At 51.6% G+C, this 22,471-nt stretch overlaps 2 protein-coding genes across 11 annotated transcripts in view; one reads left to right on the top strand and one right to left on the bottom strand.

Moving 5' to 3' along the window:
* Positions 1 to 6,193, bottom strand: part of LOC144730857 (acyl-CoA dehydrogenase family member 11-like) — a 29,833-nt gene extending 23,640 nt beyond the window's left edge. The window contains exons 1-3 of one of the 5 annotated variants that reach the window (XM_078611637.1): positions 6,058 to 6,170; positions 5,140 to 5,318; positions 74 to 415 (exon numbers count right to left, since the gene is read on the bottom strand). In XM_078611637.1, coding sequence (XP_078467763.1) covers positions 74 to 415; positions 5,140 to 5,184 — 387 coding nt within the window. In that variant the 5' untranslated portion in view covers positions 5,185 to 5,318; positions 6,058 to 6,170. Of the gene's footprint in view, positions 1 to 73; positions 416 to 5,139; positions 5,319 to 5,855; positions 5,876 to 6,057 lie in introns of those variants that run through there. The other 4 variants (XM_078611639.1, XM_078611638.1, XM_078611640.1 and 1 more) reach the window with 4 other exon arrangements.
* Positions 6,194 to 9,094: 2,901 nt separating this feature from the next.
* The window catches only part of THOC5 (THO complex subunit 5), a 41,417-nt gene continuing 28,040 nt past the window's right edge, over positions 9,095 to 22,471 (top strand). For 3 of the 6 annotated variants that reach the window (XM_078611634.1, XM_078611631.1, XM_078611630.1), the window contains exons 1-3: positions 9,095 to 9,312; positions 12,298 to 12,444; positions 12,994 to 13,107. In XM_078611634.1, the coding sequence (XP_078467760.1) occupies positions 9,100 to 9,312; positions 12,298 to 12,444; positions 12,994 to 13,107 (474 nt within the window). In that variant the 5' untranslated portion in view covers positions 9,095 to 9,099. The remainder of the gene's footprint in view (positions 9,313 to 12,297; positions 12,445 to 12,993; positions 13,108 to 22,471) is intronic. The other 3 variants (XM_078611636.1, XM_078611632.1, XM_078611633.1) reach the window with 2 other exon arrangements.

Below are 22,471 nucleotides of genomic sequence, written 5' to 3'. Positions count from 1 at the left end.
GGCACATCAGAGAGCCAGGCAATGCTGGTCGGCGAGCGAGGTCAAACCGAGCGGGATCACGCGGACGCCTCACCGATGGGGGCAGGTTCCGCTTGAGGTAGGCGCGGAGGAGCGCGTCGTCCCTGTAAGGGTTGTGCAGCTGCGGCCGCTCTTGAAAGAACGTGCCGATGGCGGCGCGGGAGAAGGGTGGAGGAGGCGGCGATGGTGCCATCTCCGGCTGGGAGAGGTTCCGCTCAGCACTGGCTAGAGCCTCATCCGCAACAGCGGCAGGCCTAGTAGCCTCGCGGCCGTGCAGGCCCATGCACGGTACGGCGCAGGCGTGAGTCGCCGTCCCAAGGCGACGCAGGAGGGGAAAGCTCACGCTCAAGCACTGCTGCATCCCCGCCGGCGGTCGGAGGCTGTGTCGGAGAGGAGGCTGCAGAATGGGGAACGGGGTGGACAGGGTGTTCGGCATTTCAACTGGGATGTTTATAGGATTGTACACACTGCATGCGTATGAACACGTGTCGAGTTATGTCCATCCACCCATGCTTTCAGACAATGTACATCTTAACGTCAGCTTTCGCGACCATACTCTTATATAAGAGCACAACTTTATCTGTGATGAAGCTGCACTTTCCATCGTTTTCATGCAGGGGGCGCTACAAACCTACGCGCCCCCTGCATGAACGACGGAGGCGCAGAGACAGACGTTCAATTACGGTTGGAATCGATCTGCAGACGGCGGTCTTCTCGCACGGCCAGCAGCTCTATGTCGCCATATCTCGATCCCGCAATCCCAAACAAGTCCGCATCGAACCGAACCCCCAGCAAGGCTATCTACTTAGCGACGAGAGAAAATTCACACTAAATGTCCTTTTCAATTAAGTCTTCCAGATGTAAAATGACATAAGCTATTAATGAACAAATACAATTATCTAATTCAAAACATAATACAATTCAAAGATGTTTCATTATAAAACTTCAAAACGGAGCATCGGGTGCTTGCGTGAATGCGTTGTTCGTGTGCAAATTTTTCGTGACTTTCCTGACCGAAGGCCGTAAATGGTTGTGAGGGGCACCGCAGGCACCCCCCTGGTACAGCAGAGGTGTGGGGAATTCCAACAGGACCTACTTCTCTGCTTTGTTGACCTGGTCAAGGCCTATGATACCATCAGTAGGCCTGGGCTCTTGGTTTTTATTAATGCTTTCGGAGTCCCTGACTCTTCGCTCACAATCATTAAGGACCTTCATGATGGTCGGCAGGTCCGGGTAAAATTATGCGGCCAGGAGTCAGAGCAATCCCCTGTTCACCTTGGGGTGGAAGAGGGTTGTCCTCTGGCTCCCAGATTATTAAACATCCATTTCGATCACGTAGTTCGTGAAACCTTCGATGGCTGTACCAGAGGAATTTACATCTGGTACAGATACAATGGGAGGCTGATCGATGCCCGGTGCGATCAAGGGTTGGCTCCCTATTGGTCTACCATATTATGTATGCTGATGATCTGGTGATTGCTGCTCACTCAGAGGAGCTGGAGGCGCTGCTGCTGAACCTGGAGCATGTCACTAAGACGTGGGGTCTAACCATGAGCCTCACCAAAACTAAACACCTGCCTGGGTATGTTGTGCAACACACTGCACCCTCACAACTTCCAATTGGTGATGGGGCAGCAGAGGTCTCATTCCGAATCAGTCGAGCGGCATTATCTTTTCATCGGCTGCGTAATGCTGTGCGAAAGCTACCTAGTCTGTCGCTCCATACCAAGCATCAGGTCTTCTCGACCACGGTCATGCCCTTCCTTCTCTATGCTTGTGAAACGTGGACCCCCATAATGGAACATCTTCGCCGGTTAGAAACATTTAGGATGGCCTGCGTACGAGCCATCCTGGGTTTAACCAGGCTGGATTGTGTGAGGATTTCACAAGTCCTTGAAAAGATTTGGTGAGCTACTCCAGTAAGCAAGGCTGCGTTGGCTGGATCATGTAGCCCGCATGCCCAGCCACCGCATGCCTGACCAGCTTTTGTTCGGCTGGATAGACGGGGCTAAATGGGCGCAGCACAGGCTAGCATCAACGGAGGGCAGAGGCGCGACACTCACAATAACGAGCGGAGCGCTGGGTGGATTAAACACAGAAACTTGGCATAGTAGGGGGCACAGGTGGTGCATCGGCCAATCATCTTGGTCAGTCAACCTGTAGTGACATCGGGGATATCACTGTATGGTGCTGGCCCGAGAGGGCCGTGGCGCGCGATGCACTGTCATCGCGTACACTCCATAGGTGGGTGTAGTACCAGCCCAAGCGGGGCTTGGTGTGTGCTGGGATAGCGCGGGCACCACGCATAGTGTGTAGTGCGGGCTCCCACAAGGGGGAGTGGGAGAGCGTCAGCCCAGGGGCAGGGTTGCCCCGGGCCATGGCACTCTGGTTGACCCCGTAGACACGTGATCCGGAGTATCCACAGAGAGGCCCCTAGGTGGGGGGGCTAGGCGGCGATCACGTGTCCGGGGAGAGCTCTCGAGAGGGATCGAGAGAGAGCTGGAACGCTCTAGAAAGTGGGCGGGGCCGAGGGCGGAGCAGCCCCAACCCAGGGAGATATAAGGTGGGTCCCCGAGAGGGACCGGGGTCGCTTCATTCTACAAGCTGAAGCTCTACATCCTACAAGCTGGAAGCTCTACAGGCATCAACACGTGGTCGGGGGACCCGAGTGAGGGTCAGACTCTTCGTAGCTGTAACTCCTCCATGTAGGGTAGTTAGCTGGGTAGTAACTAATCAGCACGTGTTGTTCACTTGACAAGCATTTATACTGATTGGTGGAGTCGGGTTGTGGTGGGTTAACGACATTCATATGAATGCGACCTAACCCAAAATAACTTTTATTTATCTTCTTACACCAGGTTCAACATTAAAAAACAATTATTTTAGCTAATACTTAAAAAGCAATCCCCGTATACTGTGCAGTGCCCCGCGGCTTATTACTATTATTACTACTACCCGAGGGATGGGTCACCGCGCCCTCCACAACCACCAATCGCACGCAGCGTCACACGTGCGGGTCAAAGTACAACAGCAGCTCTCTCCCATCCGCCCTCTCTCCCCACCACTCTCATTGCCTCGCCCCCTCCCTGCAAGCCCCACTCCCAGTCTCTTTTTCCACCACTAACTACCTCGCATTCTCTTCGTCTCTCCACAGCTCTCACTGCCATGACAAGGTGTAATGTGTGAGATTTGTTTCAAGAGGAGTTTCCCAAAGTCCCCCTGTACAGCTTACGCAGGGCTGTTGAGGCAAGTGTTCTAGATTTGAAGCTTTCGTGACTGCAAGGATTCATATTCTTAGGTTTTTTCGGTAAAAACACTTAGGCAAGTGTTGTTAGCGAGCGCATATTAAAGCCGTAATTACTGGGGATACCGTCTTTGTCTCCCCAGTAATGACGTGTATGCACCAGGTTATCATTTAAGGCTGAGCCGACATAGACGAGGCCCAAGGCCGGCTCAAATATTCGCTGCCACCGTTATTGGCCGTGCCGTTATTGATCGTGAACGGGATTCGAACCTGGGTTTTGGGCCTCGTCGGGCAGTGCACTAAACCACTGCGCCACCGCTCCCCATGCAACGCCGCACAACCCCCGCACGTGTCCCAGCAGCAGCCGCCGCACGTGCTCCCCTCGTCCACAACGGAGCCGCCTCTCTCATCAGACACCCGCTCATCTTCAGCTCGCCGTCGTCGTCATCAATGTTACCCTCATCCCACGACGAGTCGCTGCGAGGGAATTACAAATGCCAAGAAGGCCCTCCGTGTAGCAGACACAAGGCTTCATAGCCCTTGAGCTACACCCATTTCAAACCTTTAAAACAGTCTGCGTCAGCAGCAGACCATGCTTTCCCACCTGATGATGGACGCTTGTGTTGCGCCCGAAACGTCTTGATCTATTTTATTTTATACCTACGTGACTTTACGGAAAGAACCAAAGAGTATGGATCCCTGCAGTCACGAAAGCTTCACATCCAAGATGAGACACAAGGCTGTCGGGGCAAGTGCAGTTCATAGCCAACACCAACCCTGGCCGCATTTGTCTCTCTTAGCGCCGATGTTTATGCTGTACGTACACTACCGGGTACTCCATTAATCTAAGGCTCAGTAGACCTAGGGGAGAGAACACCCAGGGAGAGGTAAAAGGTAAAGGTGGAGCCCCGCAACAACCGACTTAGCTTAAGCCAGTTCTGGTTGATTCGGCGTTCCACGGAGCCCCTCTGAAGTGTAATTTGGTCTACTCTTCCACGCTGGCCAAGCGTGTGGAAAGAAGTGGGAAAGGACCCACACTTTACCCCACCACAGACGCCACCTGCCCATCGACGGCGGTGAGCCAATTCGTATTGTTGCGTTTCGTTGTTGGCATCTCTCTTTGCTCAATGTCCGCCTGCGCTAACGCTCACGGCGGAACTCTCCACTATAGCAGCGCCTCCTCCACTTTAACATCTAAAACTGAACTATTTTGTCATTTTACCAGGTAGGGCCCACTCAGCTACGCAGCTATTTTTGCAGAAGCGACCTTGTCATCACAAATTATAGCTTCAACGAAGTGGCTCGTGTTGATATTAAATAACAGCAGACAAACGCGTGATGTTTATTCTAAATACGGAGGGGAAACAACTGGAAGACCCGGAGAAAAATCCAAGGGACCACGGAGAGAGAGACACGCAAACCCCAAATATACAGCAGTAGTCGTCAAGGTTGAGATCGAACTCACGACCTCCTGCATACCAGGCGAGGTAGTTAACATCTCCTAGCCACCGTGATGATGATGAGAGAGAGAGACACGCAAACTCCACATACACAGCAGCAGGCGTCAGGATCGAACCCACGACCTCCTGCATACCGAGCCCCAAGACGGCACCACGACCGCAGCGCCGTCCCCGGCACCACAGATTGAAAACTTGTTTCTTGAGAAGTGTTTGTTGTGTTTGGGTCGTTGCCCCCCCCACTGCCCCCGGCACCTCCGATAAGCACAGCTGGCTACGTACGGTGCGAAATAAGTTCAACGTACAGTACTGTACTTACACAGTCACCTCTGTCTGTAACGAGGCCATCATCATCATCATCCACCTGCTGCACATTGACAACAGCAGCAAACAGCATCCACTCACTCACTCCACACCTACCGAGACACCGGAAGGCCCCAAGCGCACCTCTTCCAGAATCAGCATTTATCCTGGAGGAATCCGATGAGCTAAGAAGCTCTTTCTCGCAGATGCCCGCGGACCCCGGTTGCGTTCTCGCAGTGCGTAAAGTTGATCCTCGTGCGCGGTCACGAACCGCGGTGTTGTTGTTACTGCTGCTGCTGCTGCGTGGGCGGCAGGCGAGGGGGGAGCTAAGAAAGTCGCCAGGCGGAGCGTCAATGCCGCGCCCGGGGATCGAATCGACCTATGTGATTGCACGTCCAGTGTGAGGACCCTCACGGTAGAGGAAGGGATGGGTGATGTGACGAGGATGCTCACCCAGTCGCGCACTCACTCACCCACTAACTTCTCCACTCACCCACCCGCTCACCCACCCGCTCACCTACTCGCACTCACCCACCCACTAACTTCCCCACTCACCCACTCACCCACCCGCTCACCCACGCACACTCACTCACCCACTCACACTCACTCACTCACTCACACTCACTCACCCACTCACCCACCCACGCACTCACCCACCCACGCACTCACCCACCCACTCACACTCACTCACTCACCCACGCACTCACCCACCCACTCACATTCACTCACCCACCCACGCGCCCACCCACCCACGCACTCACTCACCCACTAACTTCCCCACTCACTCACGCGCTCACTCACTCATCCACTCACTCAGTCACCCACCCACTCACCCGCTCGCCTGCTCGCTCACCCGCGCACTCACTCACCCGCTCGCCCACCCACACACTCGCCCACTCACGCGCCCGCGCACTCACCCGCTCACACACTCACTCACACACACACTCACACACCCACTCACACACACCCACTCACACACCTACTCACTCACATACTCACAAACCCACATACTCACACACTCATCCGCTCACTCACCCGCTCGCCTGCTCGCTCACTTGCTCCGAACGTGACCCTTCACACTGTCTCCGCAGTCGATGTTTACACCCGCGAGGCGATTACGCGACTCGATTCACGGTATCGATTACTATAATCATCATCACGTGTGACGCGTAGCGGCCTCGGTAAAGTCACGTAGATAGGTTCAAGGGGCAGTCCATAAATGACGTCACTCACCTAGGGGGGGGAGGGGGTCAGACATTTGTGACGATGTGTGACGAGGGAGGGGGTTTGAGAAATGTGACACCACATCAAAATGCGCAACTTTAAATAAACTTAAATAAATAGAATTGTTATAACAACACTAATTTTGATACATTTTCATTATTAACTATTTTATTATTTACATTTACTAAGGTCACCTTTTATTTATTCCATGAAGGAGCATTTTGCTTCTCCATGGGGGAATGGAGAAGCATAAATGTTGTAATTTTTTTAAATGATTGTTATTAAACATTTTGGTTCTAATGATTCTACCAGGGCTTTTTATTTTGTGGAATGAATATGTGATTGTTATAATTGCACTCTCCATTTTTCTTCGTTCTACTACAAAGTTTCAAGTATTTTTTTAAATAATTATAATTACTTTTAATATTTTATAATTATAAGAGAATTTCAATATAATATTCTGAACATCTGCAGTTTTAGTTAGTTGAATATTTTCAAGTTCATTTTTTGCTAAATTTCAGCTTTCCAACGCCTCCTTTTTAATAAATGTTTTCTCCTACAACATCAGAGTGTAGCGCCACATTAAATACGCACTACAATGACAATAGTTTAAAGCGATTTGAAGCATGTTTTATTTGTGGGGGGGGGGGGGCAGAGCTTTGTGACGTCATATTTAAGGGGGTCTGACTTTTTGTGACGCCGTATGATGAAGGGGGGGTCAAAAATCGGCCAAAATCGCGTGACGTCATTTATGGACGGCCCCCAAAGAAAAATAACAACAAAAACTACGACGTTTCGATCGTGTTGCGATCGAAACGAAATCGTATTGCGATCGAAACGTCGTAGTTTTTTTTATTTTTACTTGAACCTATCTGTGTGACTTTACCGAAAGACCCAAGAATATGATTTCCTGCAGTCACGAAAGCTTTAAGTCAAGGGCTCTGTGTACCAACATACATATAATCGGTACCTGACGTTCAACAGCGATGTTGACGAATACCTGCAAGGGTGAGTTTAAGGACACTGTGTAACACGATTTTTGTTCCTGGGTAGTAAGTGTTATTTTCTAATTGCTTATGCCTCAAAAGTGTAGTAAATGGCTATCATTACTCTTTGGTTCTTTCGCTAAAGTCACGTAGGTGAAAATAAAAATAAAATAGAAATAACTAAATTAAATCACGTTTCGGAAGCAACAAAGTTTTTTTGTTGCTGTGGCTGTCTCCTACCTGATGACGGAAGCTTGTGTTGCTTCCGAAACGTCGTGATTTAATTTAGTTATTTGTATTTGATTCTTTATTTTTATTTTCACCTACGTGACTTTACCGAAAGAACCAAAGAGTATGGATCTTTGCAGTCACAAAACTTCAAATCTAGAATGTCGATCATTCCCCACAAACTTTGCTTTGATCCACAGAGGAATCGCCGTTACTGTCGCAAAGCGACGCGCGCCAGAGGCCACTGAAGTGGAACTCCGTGCCAGAGGAGGAGAGAAAATTAAACATCGATTCCACAACAATCAACTAATAGGGGTTCCCCCATTTTTTCTGGCAACAAAACTGACACCTTTTGCAAGGAGTCATGTTTACATTAACCACAATACTCGCAGTCAAAATGCAAACAAAAACCAACACTCTGATAAGGAGGCCTCATGAACCAGAGTGGGCGTCTCGCGGTCGAATCGATTCGCTAATCGCGGCTGATGGGATGTGTCAAAACTAATAGTATTATTTGTATGTGGAAGAATACACACTGAGATTGTTTTGCCGATATGAATTTCTACATTAGAGACACTTTGTTGAGCGGTGATGTGTGGCAGCCAGGTCGCTTCTGAAAAATAAGTTAATGCCTCAGTGGGCTTTATCTGGTAAGATAAAAGATAGTTTAGTTGTATTTGTAGATATATTTTAAGTAGTTTGTTTACCTTTGCACTCCTATCGTGTGTATTGTTTACTGTTGTTACGTTCTGACCCGCCCCTACTGGACATCTGTGAAGAAGAGCTTCAAAGCTCTTCGGATTCCTCCTCCCGCAGTCTAAGTAAAGATTCCCATTCCGATCTCCTACGAGGACTCGATAGTGAATCGAAGGAGTCGCCAGGTTATTAAAGGGGGAGGCGGGATCGAAATCGCGAATCGATTACTGTTGAATCGATTTCCATTATTCACGTGCAAGTGAATCTGAACTTGGGTTGTTAAAACCGTAATTAGATTTTTTTTTTAGATTTGAAGCTTTCGTGACTGCAAGGAATCATCTTCTTAGGTTTTTTCGGTAAAGTCACGTAGAAAGTAAAATAAAATAAAAACAAAAATCACGACGTTTCGGAGGCAACACAAGTCTCCGTCATCAGGTGGGACCGTCACAGCCAGATTAGCTGTATCAAGTGAGGCAATGATTCAAGATGTAATCCCTTAAAAGCGAGTTGAGGGGGGAGGGAGAGGGAGGGGGGAGCTCATCAGACTATGGTAGCCAATGAAAGGAACGTATCGGGAGGGAGGGGGGGCGAGGCCAAAAGGGTGGGCGATGGACGTGGAAGCGCTTGTGCGCAAGCGGCCAATTACTGCACACGCCAACACAATGGAGCGATTGTGCGCAAGCGGCCAGCCACTGCACCCGCCAACACAATGGGCAGAGAGGAGGAGGGGAGGTCTATTTCACCCGCGCGCGCCAATCGGTGCACTCCAGAAGACATTTCCACTCGAATCGATTACCGATTCCTTACTTTTAACTACCAGCAGTCGATTCTGTAGACGGTTCGGCCGCGGTTTTTACAGCCCCGCATCAAATCGAAATCTAGAATCGACTTTAAATTGAAGCGCGCCGGGCAACGTGGGCGAGAATCGGAGGTGGGAGATTCGATGAGCCGATTACGAAAGGAATCGGATCGCGCGATGTCGGACAAGAAGCGCAAGGGAAAGGCTCCTCGGGGAGGCGGCGGCGGCGTCGGCGACTCCGCGGCGAGCGGCGGCGTCGTCGCTGTCGGCGCCGACCGAGACCTGAAGAAGCCGCGGGTCGAGGCCGAGCAGGTCCCTCCCTCCAGCTCGCTCCGCTCGGACACGCGCGTTGTGCTGGTAGTGGGATGCGCGATGGCGACTCGCACGGCGTGGTGTGGTGTGGTGGTGGTTAGTGGTGGTGGTTAGTGGTTGTGGTGGTGGCTAGTGGTGGTGGTGTGGTGGTGGTTGTAGTTAGTGCCGGTGGTTTTGAGGTGGTGGTAAGTGGTGGTGGTGGTTAGTGGTGGTGGTTAGTGGTGGTGGTTAGTGGTGGTGGTTAGTGGTGGTTAGTGGTGGTGGTGGTGGTTGGTGGTGGTTAGTGGTGGTGTGGTGGTTGGTGGTGGTGGAGGCCGCGCGCGTGTGTTTAGGTCCGGCGAGCATGGTGGTGGTTGAGGGTGGTTCTGGTGAGGATGATGGTTGTGGTGGTGGTGAGGATTGTGGTGGTTTCAGAGTTTGGTGATGGAGGTGGTAAGTTGTGAATGATGGTAGTGAGTATGAATGGTGTAGGCCAGGGGTCGGCAACCTGCGGCTCCGGAGCCGCATGCGGCTCTTTTGAACCTTGACCGCGGCTCCGGGGCGGATGCTAGCGAGGGGAGGAGGCGCACTGTGACACCTGCTCTGGCGTTGCCGCTGCTGACAGGTCGCCGCTCCGCTCCACACTGCCCGCCCGGTGACAGGCAATAACGTTGCCGTTGCTTTGTCACATGTTTGGAAGAAGTAAAAACCTTCCTGGGCAGCAAAGAGCTCACCTTTGCTGAGCTGGAACAGCCAGAGTGGCTGGAAAAATTACATTTTATGGTAGACATGACAGCACATCTAAACACGCTAAATACAACCCTTCAGGGGAAAGGAGGCACAGCCCTGCACATGCTGGAGGAGGTTTTGGCATTCGAGCGCAAGTTGACAGTGTTTGTCAAAGATTTACAGAGAGGTACACTGTCTCACTTTCCCTCTTTGAGAGAGTTCAAACAAAGTCATGATACGATAAATTTGGAATATTTCAAGTCTGCAATCACCACAATGCAAAGTTCGTTTGGGAAACGATTCTGTGAGTTCAGAGAGGAAAAAACGACATTATCCTTCCCTGTCACTCCCCTGGCGATCGATCCATCCCTATTGAATATGACTGCATTTGCAGGTGTAAGTCAACCTGATCTTGAGATGGAACTGGCCGATATAGCCGACAAAGATATATGGGTATCCAAGTTCAAATGCTTGACCGCTACTCTTGAGGATGTTGCCCGTCAGAAGGCCATTCTGGCTCAGAATCATAAATGGAGTGATATTGAAAACCTTCCCAAACAGGACAAACTTGTATTCGAAACATGGAATGCCATCCCCAACACTTATATAAACATGAAAAAGTATGCATTTGGAGTCCTGTCGATCTTCGGCTCCACATATGTATGTGAGCAGGTCTTCTCCAACATGAACTATATTAAAAACAAACATCGATCACGCCTCACAGATGACAGCTTGCAAGCCTGTGTGAAAATGAAGGTGACGTCTTACAGCCCTGATGTGCAGACACTGTGCACTGAGGTTCAGGAGCAAAAATCCCATTAACCAGGTAATTTAGCTATTAATTTGCAAAAATATATTTTACATTGTTAAGTGAAAAAGTCCTTTTTTTATTCAGATTGACAGCTGACTGCACGATCCTGTATATAGCAATAAGGTAAGAAACAATATATGCAGTGTTATATTTGTTTTAAATGTTGCAATGGTTTTGCGGCTCCCAGTTTATTTTTTCCTTCGGAAACGGGTCCAAGTGGCTCTTTATGTCTTAAAGGTTGCAGACCCCTGGTGTAGGCAATAGTCGTAAGTGAATGGTTGAGAATGAATGGTGGTGGTGGAGATTGTGATTGTGATAGTGATTGATCTTCATTAGATGACCCTGGCAAGGCTCCTGATGGGGCATAATGAGTGCCCCCCCCCTCCCCCGGTATGTGGGGGTGTGGTGTATGATGAAAGTTGTGGTGGCAGTCGTGGGGAGCGAGGTGGTTGAGGTGGTGATGGTTGAGGAAGTCAGGATGACGGTGCTGTGACGTTTATCTGATCCAGTCATGGGCCTTTTCTCGGTTGACTCAGCCTCAAATGAGAACCTGGTGTGGTGTGTAAACATCGCCACTGGGGAGACGAAGGTGGCCGGGCGTGGTGCTGGCCACCTACCCCTCGTGTGCCGTGCAGGCCTTCATAGGTGCTCGCTAAGAGCACTTGTCCCAATAGTCTGCTAAGGCTACACGGGGCATCTTTGTCTTTGCTGCTGGCTGTGGTGATGGTGGTGGGGTTGGTGATGTAATAATGGTGATAGTGGTGCATGTGGTGATGGAGCTAATCGTAGTGCTGGTGCCCAAGATATGTGGCTTGTCCTGCACCAGAAAATCGTCTAACACCACCCTGCTGTACCGAACTCTTAAGCGGCATTCACTGATAGAGCTTGCTTCACAGGTTAATACGAAATACAATGGGGCAAATGAATGGTTTGAATCCAATGCATTTCACTAATTGACTTTCAGATCATCGCATGAGAATACTTGAATTCGCCGTGAACGTGACGTTGCACGACGATTATAGATTCCCCCCCCCTACAACTGCTCCACAACTCTCACCTTGTGCTCAAGTGTCAACGTTCTTTTCTGACATGTGACGAGCGTGACATCTCGGTAGGGTTACCAACCATAGTGGAACAGAAACGTTGCGCTCGGTTTAATAGTGTTTTTATCTAATGTATCAGTTCTCCCTTCTATACGTCTCAATGGTTCACGTGTTATTTAATCTCCTAGTTAAATAAAAGATACATTAACATTTGTGTGGCTTGGAAGTTATAAAAAAATAATGGTGGTAATTAGACTGAAATTCCCTGTGCAATAGCCTTTAAAATAACTTTGATTTTCTTTCCTTTCTAATATATTGCACTCCTATCGTGTTTTTGATATTGTTGTAACTTTCCTACCCGCCCTTACTGGCCATCTGCGAAAAATATATTTATAGCTCATGGGATTCCTCTAGTATAAAAATAAACATTTTAATTCTAAAATATGTTTCGGTCTGTGCGGTGCGCAGGAGGTGACGCGTGTGTACAGCGATGAGGCGGACGTGGAGACGCGGGAACCCGAGGCCGACGAGCTCCTCTACGCGGACACGTGCCGCGAGCTGCAGCGGCTCATGGGCGAGGTGGACGAGCTCAAGTCTCAGGGCATGCGGCATAATGTACGTACAGGCCAGCGGTGGTGCCGGTGGTGGTGGGGGTGGTGGTGTTGGCAGTGGGGGGCGGTGGTGGTGGTGCCGGTGGTAGTCGCGGTAGTAATGGGCGTGCAGATATATCAGAGGAATCGTCATTATCAGCCAGGGTCAATCCACTGCTGAATTTATTCCATCCCGTGCCATTGCCATCTCTTATGTAATGTGTATATAGCTGGTAATGGAGTTTCAAGTTTATTTTATTTTGACTGGGCAAGACCTCGAAAGACCAGGATATCGTCTTGATTTGCAAAAGTGACCGAGGTCACCCGTATGACAAAATAAAGTGGTACAGCTATTAAGCTATCAGTCTTGTGAGAAGTGAAAATATTGCACAAACATAAAATCAATGATAAATCATAATCTCCTTTTTGGTTATTTACTTATGGATGATGAAGATTTTTTATCACGGGTACTTCCTTCACTCAGCAGTGGATGGCTAATGATGATCTTGACACTGCTGATGATGGTGATGCTGGTGCTGCTCATGGTGGCGATAACGAATTTCTCCCTCTGCAGGCCCCCGAGATAGAGGAGCGTAAAACGCAGGTTTGCATCCACTTCATGACGCTGAAGAAGCTGAACCGACTGGCGCACATTCGGTGCAAGAAAGGCCGGGATGCTACTTACGAGGTTGGTTATTACTGCATTTGGGCGGCGGGGGGGAGCAGGTGTGACACTTGTGCTTCACAACAACAAGAGTTTGCATGCCTTTCTGTGCGCAGTTGATTTGTTTTCCCACTTTTTCTGCGGTGTGTGTGGGGAGCGGTAGTGTAGTGGATAGTGTGCTGCGCTACAAATCCGACGACCCAAGAGTTCCATTCCCACTCGCAGCCAAAACCAGTGATGATTATCTGATCCGGTCCTGGGCCTCCCCTAGGTTGACTCGGCCTCAGAGTAGCTGGTGGAGTGTGTAAACATCAGCACTCAGGAGACAGAGGCAGCTGGTTGAGGTGCTAGCCATCCACCCCCTCGTGTTCCGTCCCAGCCTTCATAGGTGATCGCTAACAGCAATTGCCCCAACAGTCTGTTATCTCCCTGTTCTGCATGGGTTTCCCCCGGGTTCTCCGTTTTCCTCCTTTAGCCAAAAAAACACATACAACGTAACTAATATTGGCCAAACATCCCAATGACATTTAACTAAGTATCTCCTAATTGCTCAATTGGGATCACACAGCAACAACATTGCCCCCTACTACAAAAACTTAGCAGTATCCTCCCGATAAAGATTATTGAGACTCGGTGAGATTTTCCTGCATAATAATACAAATTATTTCTGCTTTGCATGTGTAGTAACGCTCACGACTCGTTCACACCGGAGTTGGAGGCACACTTGTTTATTTAACACCAACGTTGTGACATACACATTTGAGGGGGTATCGGCCCCCTCACCCGTCTATCTGAGGACACACCTCTCTAGCTAACCCTAGCCTGCCTCTGAGTCCTCCACTAATGGGCTAGGGGAGGCTATCTTGGCCCGACACTGGTCAGTCGGGCCCGGTACCCAGAGTCCAGACCAGCACTGGCTCTGGCTCTGGTACCACGCCACTGGCTCGAGCCTGCGCGGTCCTGATAAGGACGGCGTACCAGGGGGAGTCCAGGGCTCTATCTCAGACGTCTTCCGCCTCCTCTTCTTTAGCTAAACATCACTCCCGAGCCCTTCGATACATTCCCCTTTTATACCCAACCCCTCCCTGAGGGGTGGGGCCCCGGGGGATCATAACGACCGAATCGACCCCCCAGGGTGTCTGGCGCGGACGTCGCAGAGGGCACCTGCTTGTGCACACATGTAGCCCCGCCTACTGTGTTTGTTTACCATAGGCTGCCATGCATAACGGGCTCTCTCTCTAACACCCCTACATCACTCCCCCCCGCATAGCATGCAGCCGTCCCGGCTGCCAACATACAAAAATTTGACAATAAAGGTGCCTTCACCCCCTGACCGCGCGTGTGCCTCACTATTTTTGAACAATAACAGGAACCAGAACAAGAACGCAACAACAAGATGAGAAACAACCCGACGCACCCCCCCCCCCGAATAAATACGAATTCCGTAAAAAAAAACAGCCTATATACAATCAGCAGGGAACCCACCACGCACACACAACACACGGTGAACCCAACATACGTACATCCGAGGAGCGGGGAACACACCACCCACACAACACCCAATAAACACAACAGCTATGTACACATTTTCCGGCCTCACAACAGTTTGCGCATTTTAGCGCGCGTCCTTGCAGCGGGCCCCTCGCACGGGGTAACCCCGCGTGGCGGACCATCAGGTGGCGACTGTCCGTCTTGGGGTGAGCATTCATCCGACTCCGCGTGACCCTCGGTATCCGCAGGAGGGGTGATCGGGCGTGAGCCCGTCACTCCCGATGCTCCTGAAGGTGGCACAGCCGGCAAGGCATTAGGTGAGAGCGACGGAGACGGACCCAGCGAGTCGGCCGACCCCCCACACGTTTGGCCACGCGCGTGTGAAGTGGGATTGTGTACCGCTGCGAAGGGTTTCAACCTAGAGGGGTGCACGAACCATCTCCGCTTCCCCCACTTTATGCGCACGCACTGCGGACGTAACACCTCCACCACTTCCACAGGGCCCCGCCACGGCCGCACCAGTTTAGAGGAGGTTGCCAGTGGCACCTGGGGGCAGTGCAACCATGCCTTGTCCCCCGGCTTCCACTGCAGTATGTGCGCTCGACTCAATCTGAGGCGCTCATTCGCCTTCTGACGGAGGTCAGAGTTTTGCATTGCAGCATCCCGTGCCTCGGTCAATTTGTCAAGATTAAATTTAACATGGTCAGCCAGATTAGTTTTTCCCTGCGGCACGGGGATCCGCAACTGGGCACGAACAGGCGGGTCTGGTTCTCGGCCGTACATGAGGTAAAAGGGAGAAAACCCCGTAGCTGCATGGGGTGCCATCCGGTACGCCGCCAAGACCCCCTGAATTTGTAGGTCCCAATCCGTTTGCGAGTCCGAAACTTGTTGTGATAACATGGACGAGATGGTGCGATGCAAACGTTCGACCATCCCGTCAGTTTGTGGGTGATATGGGGAGGTCCGAATTTTCTTTGTGCCCAGGAGATCGCAGACTTGTCTGAGTAGTTTACCGGAAAAATTTCTGCCCTGGTCGGTCAGCAACCTCTCCGGAGCACCTTTGTCCAGGACATAACCCTGAACAAAGGCCTCCACGATGGCTGCTGCCGACTGGTTGGCCAGAGGCCAGGCCATAGGCCAGCGTGTAAAATACTCGACACCAGTCAACAAATATCTATTCCCCCTGGGGGTGGCGGGGAATGGTCCCAAAATGTCCAGAGCGACCAGCTCGTTTATCCTGGACACTTTGATCGATTGCAAAGGCGGGTTAGACTCCCGTGCCGGCGGTTTGCGTTGTGCACATTGAGGGCATGATCCCAACAAATCCCCAACATCCCTCGTCATGCCAGGCCAATAAAAATCAAGTTGCAACAAGGCGAGAGTCTTTTGGGTCCCCAGGTGTAGGAGGCGCTCATGAGCGGCCCATACCACCCTACCCCGCAACCCAGTAGGGACCACCAGCCGATGTCGGCGTGACTTCCCGTCCCAATGCATCAGCAGACCTTGGCACATTTCCCATGCGTCGGAACCACCTCTTTTTCCCCCCGCCGCACCGCCAACGCGACGTCGCCACCCGAGGAGGGAGACATCCTCCATCTGGAGGCGCCCCCATTCAATGACGGGCAACCCCAACAGGGAATCTTTGCCCTGTTGTTCGATCGAATTAGGAACCACTGCATCGTCGTCGTTGGCGGCCGCCAAGACAGGTAGCGATGTGTCCCCTGGAGGCCTGCAACGTCCAGACCCCAGGAGGCATGCACACTCGGAGGCGGTTGGCAAGCGTGACAGAGCGTCCGCGTTGGTGTGGCGAACGCCCTTACGGTATGTGGTTTGGAAATCGTAATCCTGGAGGACCTCCAACCATCGGGACAATTGTCCCGATGGCTGTTGAACCCTCAGGGCGTACTGCAGTGCCGCATGATCTGTGCGGACGGTGAAACGCCGACCGTACAGATATGGGCGATACTGTTGGATGAAATGGACAATTGCCAACAGTTCCCTACGGGTGACACAATATCGTTGCTCCGCTGGAGACAACACCCGACTGCCGTACGCAACCACATGTTCCACGCCGTCAACCACCTGGGAGAGCACGCCCCCAATACCCGTGTTGCTCGCATCGGTGTCGAGCAAGAACGGTTTTGAAAAATCAGGGTAAATCAGGGGAGGAGCGTTTACCAAAGCATCCCGAAGGGAGCAAAAAGCAGCCTCCTCCTCCTGACCCCAGCAAAACCGAACCCCTTTAGATGTTAAAGCATGTAGGGGTTTGGCGATAGTCGCAAAATTAGCGACGAAGCGTCTATAATACGACGCAAACCCAATAAAACTCCTAACCTCTCCCACTGAGGTGGGAGTCGGCCAGGAGCTTACACACTGCGTTTTGGCGGGATCGGTAGAAATACCTGAGCGCCCCACGATGTGCCCCAAATAACGCACCGACTCGCGTAACAAATGGCATTTTTGGGGCTTAAATTTCAAATTAGCAGCCCGCATCTTTAGGAAAACCGCCCGCAACCTCTGGAGATGTTCCTCAAAAGTTTTGCCAAAGACAATGACGTCATCCAAATAAATCAGGCACGACTCCCATTGCAATCCAGCCAAAACCAATTCCATCAACCGCTGGAAAGTTGCCGGCGCTGAGTGTAAGCCCATCGGCAACCGGTTGAATTGAAACAGGCCGTGCGGAGTACGGAAAGCAGTTTTAGGCTTTGAATCATCGTCCAGAGGAAGCTGCCAGAATCCCGAAAGTAAGTCCAATGTGGAGAAGAATCGCGCTCCCGCCAAGGCGTCAAGCGATTCGTCCATCCGTGGGAGCGGGTATGCGTCGGCAACCGTAATTTTATTAAGGCGCCGAAAGTCAACGCAAAACCGCAACGAACCGTCCTGCTTCTTAACCAGGACGATCGGCGCTCCCCAAGGGCTGTTGGAGGGAGAAATTATGTCGGCGGCTAGCATGTCATCAACAGCCGATTTGACATGGTCCTTTTCGGCGGGACTCAACCGAAAAGGATTTAGGTGTATTGGCGCGCTGTCACCCGTATCAATATGGTGACGCAGCAGATGAGTGCAGCCCAAATCGTATTTATCCCGACTGAAAACGTCGGAAAATTCCCTCAGTAGTGTCTTAAGACGTTGGCGCTCTAAATTTGACAGGTCCGTCGATCCCGCGCAAAGCGCCTCGAGCCACCCTTCATCGCTGTCTGAATGTGGTCGCGGTGCAGGGGCAGCGCCGACATGACTCGCGACGGGTTCCTCACAGGGCACCGGCGTTGCGTGAGCAAGCACGGTCCCCTGTGGGACCACCACCGTCTGCGAGCCCACATTGAGGACCGCGATGAAGGGTTCTCCATCCCCTCTCACTATGGTCTGGGCCGGGAGTAAATTAGGTCCACTGACCCCGGCCCTAGACGGTCCCAGCAAAACCCCTTGAGCCCCAATGCCCTTAGCGAAGGGCCGCCGAAGTCTCAAAGGAATTAACATTTGCGCCCCCGGAGGAACGCGCACCGTTCTATCTACGAACGCCGGCACCGTCGCGAACGCCGTCCGGCTCGTAGCGGGGGATGGCAAAAACGCCATGCGTCGGCCCGATGGGAGCTCAATGCATCCCTGGTCGATTAATATCCTAATCGGCATTTTGGCCAGGAAATCCGTCCCCAGCAGGCACGGAACCGCCAGCGAGGAGGAAACAAAAATCGGCCCAGATAATTTAATATCCCCGACACAAATTTGGGCTCGAATTTGTCCGATGATGCCAAGTGAACCCCCGTTAGCAGCAAAGAATGGCACGTTAACAGGCATCAAAGGACGGCTTTGGGCAGGGAGAATGTTATAAATCAACTCCGAAATAATGGTCGCCGATGCTCCTGTATCGACCAGGATGCGCACCTCGACCCCATCGATGTGACCCACAACGGCCGACGACCCTGACGACGCGGCTACAACCCGATGGGCCAACACGGACCACTGGCTGGGTTCAATCTGAGTACCCAGAGCGGTGCGTGTTGGTGCCATGGTACGCGATATTGGCCCCCCCTTCGCTGCGGTGTTTAAGTGTGCGACGGGCGTGTGCGTGGGCCAAACGTGAGGGGTGCCGCGACTCGCCGGATTATGATGGTGGAGCTTGTGACGAGGGCCGGCGTCCCGTTGAGGTGTCGTCCTGCGCTGCCCAGGAGAGCGGCACCCCGAGGCGACGTGGCCCCGGATGCTGCAGTTGTAACAGCGTGGAAGCGCTGGTGACGACGATGGATGTTGTAGACGGCTTGAACCGGCCCGGTCCTCCCGTACTCCCGCTCCATGCTGCCGTTGATGGTCGATGGCGCAAACCTCTTCCGCCGGGAGGGTGGCTGCAGCGACGGCACGCCCGCTCGCCGCCTTGCTGGCCTTCCGTCGTTGAGAGGACAGGTTTGCGTGGAGAAGACGGGCCGCTTGGAGGGAGCACATCTCTGCATCGTCCTGTGCGACAATGACGATGTCTAAGTCGTCCGCCAGCAAAAGTATCTTCTCTGTCACCATGGCGTCGACACCCTCGTCATCCATTCGTGGAAAGGCCTCCTTCGCCAGTGCCAGGAGGCTTGTGCGGTACGCCAGGGGCGACTCCTTCGTCCCCCGCTGGCGATCGTAAAAGAGTTGGCGACAGTCCGATGGTGGACCATATACCGCCGACAGCACCTGCATCGCCTTCCGCAGCGTGGAGCGCCTCTCCTTCGAAGCCGATGTTAGAGTGGCGAGGGCGTCGCTGTCGAGAAGTGCTGGCAGCGCGCGGAGAGCCTCGGCGTCTGTCCACTGTGCCATCTCCTGGTGAGCGAGGAAGCGCCGCTGGAAGCCGCCCCAGTCGCCATCCTCGCCCACAAATTCCTTGAGTGGAGGTAGCCGCTGATGTAAGGCAGCGGCTGCAGAGGAAGAACGCACTCCCTCGTCCGCCTCACTCAACTCAGCGTCGGCACGAACCAGCGATGGCATCGCCGGTCGCACCCGTGGTGACGTTCCGCCCGTTGGTGGTGACGCGGCAGGTACTGTACTCCCGCCGTTGGACGCGATGCTTAGAGCGGCCACGCCCTCAACAGCAGCTGCAGCGATGGCGGGAGTTTCAAAATGTTGCTCCGTGGAAATGGCGGGAAGGCGCTGTGATCGTCGGCTGCCGTTGCCCCGTGGCGGTCCCGCAGCCCCCAGCTGCGTGATGGTGTCGAGCATGGCGGCTGCGGCGTACAGCAGCTCGGTCAGCTTCGCGTGCGCCTCCCTCAGCCCCTCCATCGACGGCTCCCCTTCCTCCAGCTGCTGTGGCGTGGATGCGCCCAGCCCCGGCTGGTCGATGGCATCTTCAGCCGTCTCGGGCCCTCCGACTGCAGTGGTGTCTTCTGCCTCTGGTACCCCGACTCGAGTCGTCCGGCGTGTATCCATGTTCGTACTTTGTTTCACTTCTGACGCCAGATGTAGTAACGCTCACGACTCGTTCACACCGGAGTTGGAGGCACACTTGTTTATTTAACACCAACGTTGTGACATACACATTTGAGGGGGTATCGGCCCCCTCACCCGTCTATCTGAGGACACACCTCTCTAGCTAACCCTAGCCTGCCTCTGAGTCCTCCACTAATGGGCTAGGGGAGGCTATCTTGGCCCGACACTGGTCAGTCGGGCCCGGTACCCAGAGTCCAGACCAGCACTGGCTCTGGCTCTGGTACCACGCCACTGGCTCGAGCCTGCGCGGTCCTGATAAGGACGGCGTACCAGGGGGAGTCCAGGGCTCTATCTCAGACGTCTTCCGCCTCCTCTTCTTTAGCTAAACATCACTCCCGAGCCCTTCGATACATTCCCCTTTTATACCCAACCCCTCCCTGAGGGGTGGGGCCCCGGGGGATCATAACGACCGAATCGACCCCCCAGGGTGTCTGGCGCGGACGTCGCAGAGGGCACCTGCTTGTGCACACATGTAGCCCCGCCTACTGTGTTTGTTTACCATAGGCTGCCATGCATAACGGGCTCTCTCTCTAACACCCCTACACATGAATAGAAACATTTGTCCTGGAAAAAAACTCTTCACTCTGCAAAGTTGATTGGGAGCTATATCAATGTCATTCGCTAATATACATTACAAGCCTTTAATGCTCATATTGCGCTTTTCATTGATAACAAAGAAACATTCATATATCCTTAATGTAATGTCAGATGTGCGTATTTCCCATTTGCTCTGATCATCTGGCTAATTAATTATATTTATCCTTACGACCAAATCTCTCCGAACGAATGCGCGCCCATCTCTTTGCATTTCGAGAGCTGAGCAGAGTTGAGCCTCGCTGGTCCTCGGATCGAGGGATCCTGGCAACACAGCATGCGCTCTCTGCTTGGGCTGCAGGGTGGCCAGAAAATTACTTCTTTCATTCATTGATTCTTGACGTCATCTGTGAGGAGCCCTGTGGCATCCACTCACATTTGTGGGTTTTCTCCCGGGCAATCCATTTTCCCCTCAATGTCAGTCACTCGTTAAGGGAAGTTAGCCAAACATACCGATGCAGAACCCTCCTGCAAAAGAGTGCCGAGACACTCGGTGGTGAAGCTTTCCTGGATAAATGACATTTGTAATACAGCAGGAACTGGATATAGACACACCCCTTGGAAGCACGGCCAGCTGTGTTTATATCAGAAGTAGTGTGCTTGTATCAGATGATGTCCTTTGTCTTTGCCCCATCAGTGCAATGTAAGCATGTGTTGCTTATACCAGACCTGTGCTTCAACAAGGGCCAACAAGGGCCATCTGTGCTCTGAACAAGGGACGTTGCCAGAAACGTCATGTGTTTATATATTTTTCCTATTAAGGCTACAGTGTTGTTGACAAATGTGTTGAGTTTTTGTTGTTTGTGTTCGAGCACCACTGCCAAGACAGTATTGCCAAATTGCCTAATATACAGTCAAACATGTTATAAATTGATTTGCATTTTAATGAGGGAAAAAAGTATTTGATCCCCTGCTGATTTTGTATGTTTGCCCACTGACAAAGAAATGATCAGTCTATATCTTCTTGGTTCTTTCGGTAAAGTCACGTAGAAGGGAAGTAATAAAATAATAAAAATAAAACAATAAAATAAAATAATTCTCACGACGTTTCGGCTACAACGCAAGCAGCCGTCTTCAGGTGAAGAATGAGACACTACCAAGCTAGGAGCTTATATATAAGCTGGGTTGGAGGTGGAAGAGCGCCTTAACAAAAAAGAATGTGCACATTCTTTTTTGTTAAGGCTTATATATAAGCTCCTAGCTTGGTAGTGTCTCATTCTTCACCTGAAGACGGCTGCTTGCGTTGTAGCCGAAACGTCGTGAGAATTATTTTATTTTATTGTTTTATTTTTATTATTTTATTACTTCCCTTCTACGTGACTTTACCGAAAGAACCAAGAAGATGAATCCCTGCAGTCACGAAAGCTTTAAATCGAGATCAGTCTATAATTTTAATGGTAGGTTTATTGGAACAGTGAGAGACAGAATAACAACAACAAAATCCAGAAAAACGCATGTCAAAAATGTTATAAATTGATTTGCATTTTAATGAGGGAAATAAGTATTTGACCCCTCTGCAAAACATGACTTAGTACTTGGTGGAAAAACCCTTGTTGGCAATCACATAGGTCAGACGTTTCTTGTAGTTGGCCACCAGGTTTGCACACACCTCAGGAGGGATTTTGTCCCACTCCTCTTTGCAGATCTTCTCCAAGTCATTAAGGTTTCGAGGCTGACGTTTGGCAACTCGAAACTTCAGCTCCCTCCACAGATTTTCTATGGGATTAAGGTCTGGAGACTGGCTAGGCCACTCCAGGACCTTAATGTGCTTCTTCTTGAGCCACTCCTTTGTTGCCTTGGCCATGTGTTTTGGGTCATTGTCATGCTGGAATACCCATCCACGACC

Source organism: Lampetra planeri, chromosome 37 (assembly GCF_965212315.1).
Source record: "Lampetra planeri chromosome 37, kcLamPlan1.2.h2, whole genome shotgun sequence".
Classification (NCBI taxonomy): Eukaryota; Metazoa; Chordata; class Hyperoartia; order Petromyzontiformes; family Petromyzontidae; genus Lampetra; species Lampetra planeri.
Note: the sequence above shows the minus strand (reverse complement) of the source record. Positions and strands in the feature narration are given on the sequence as shown.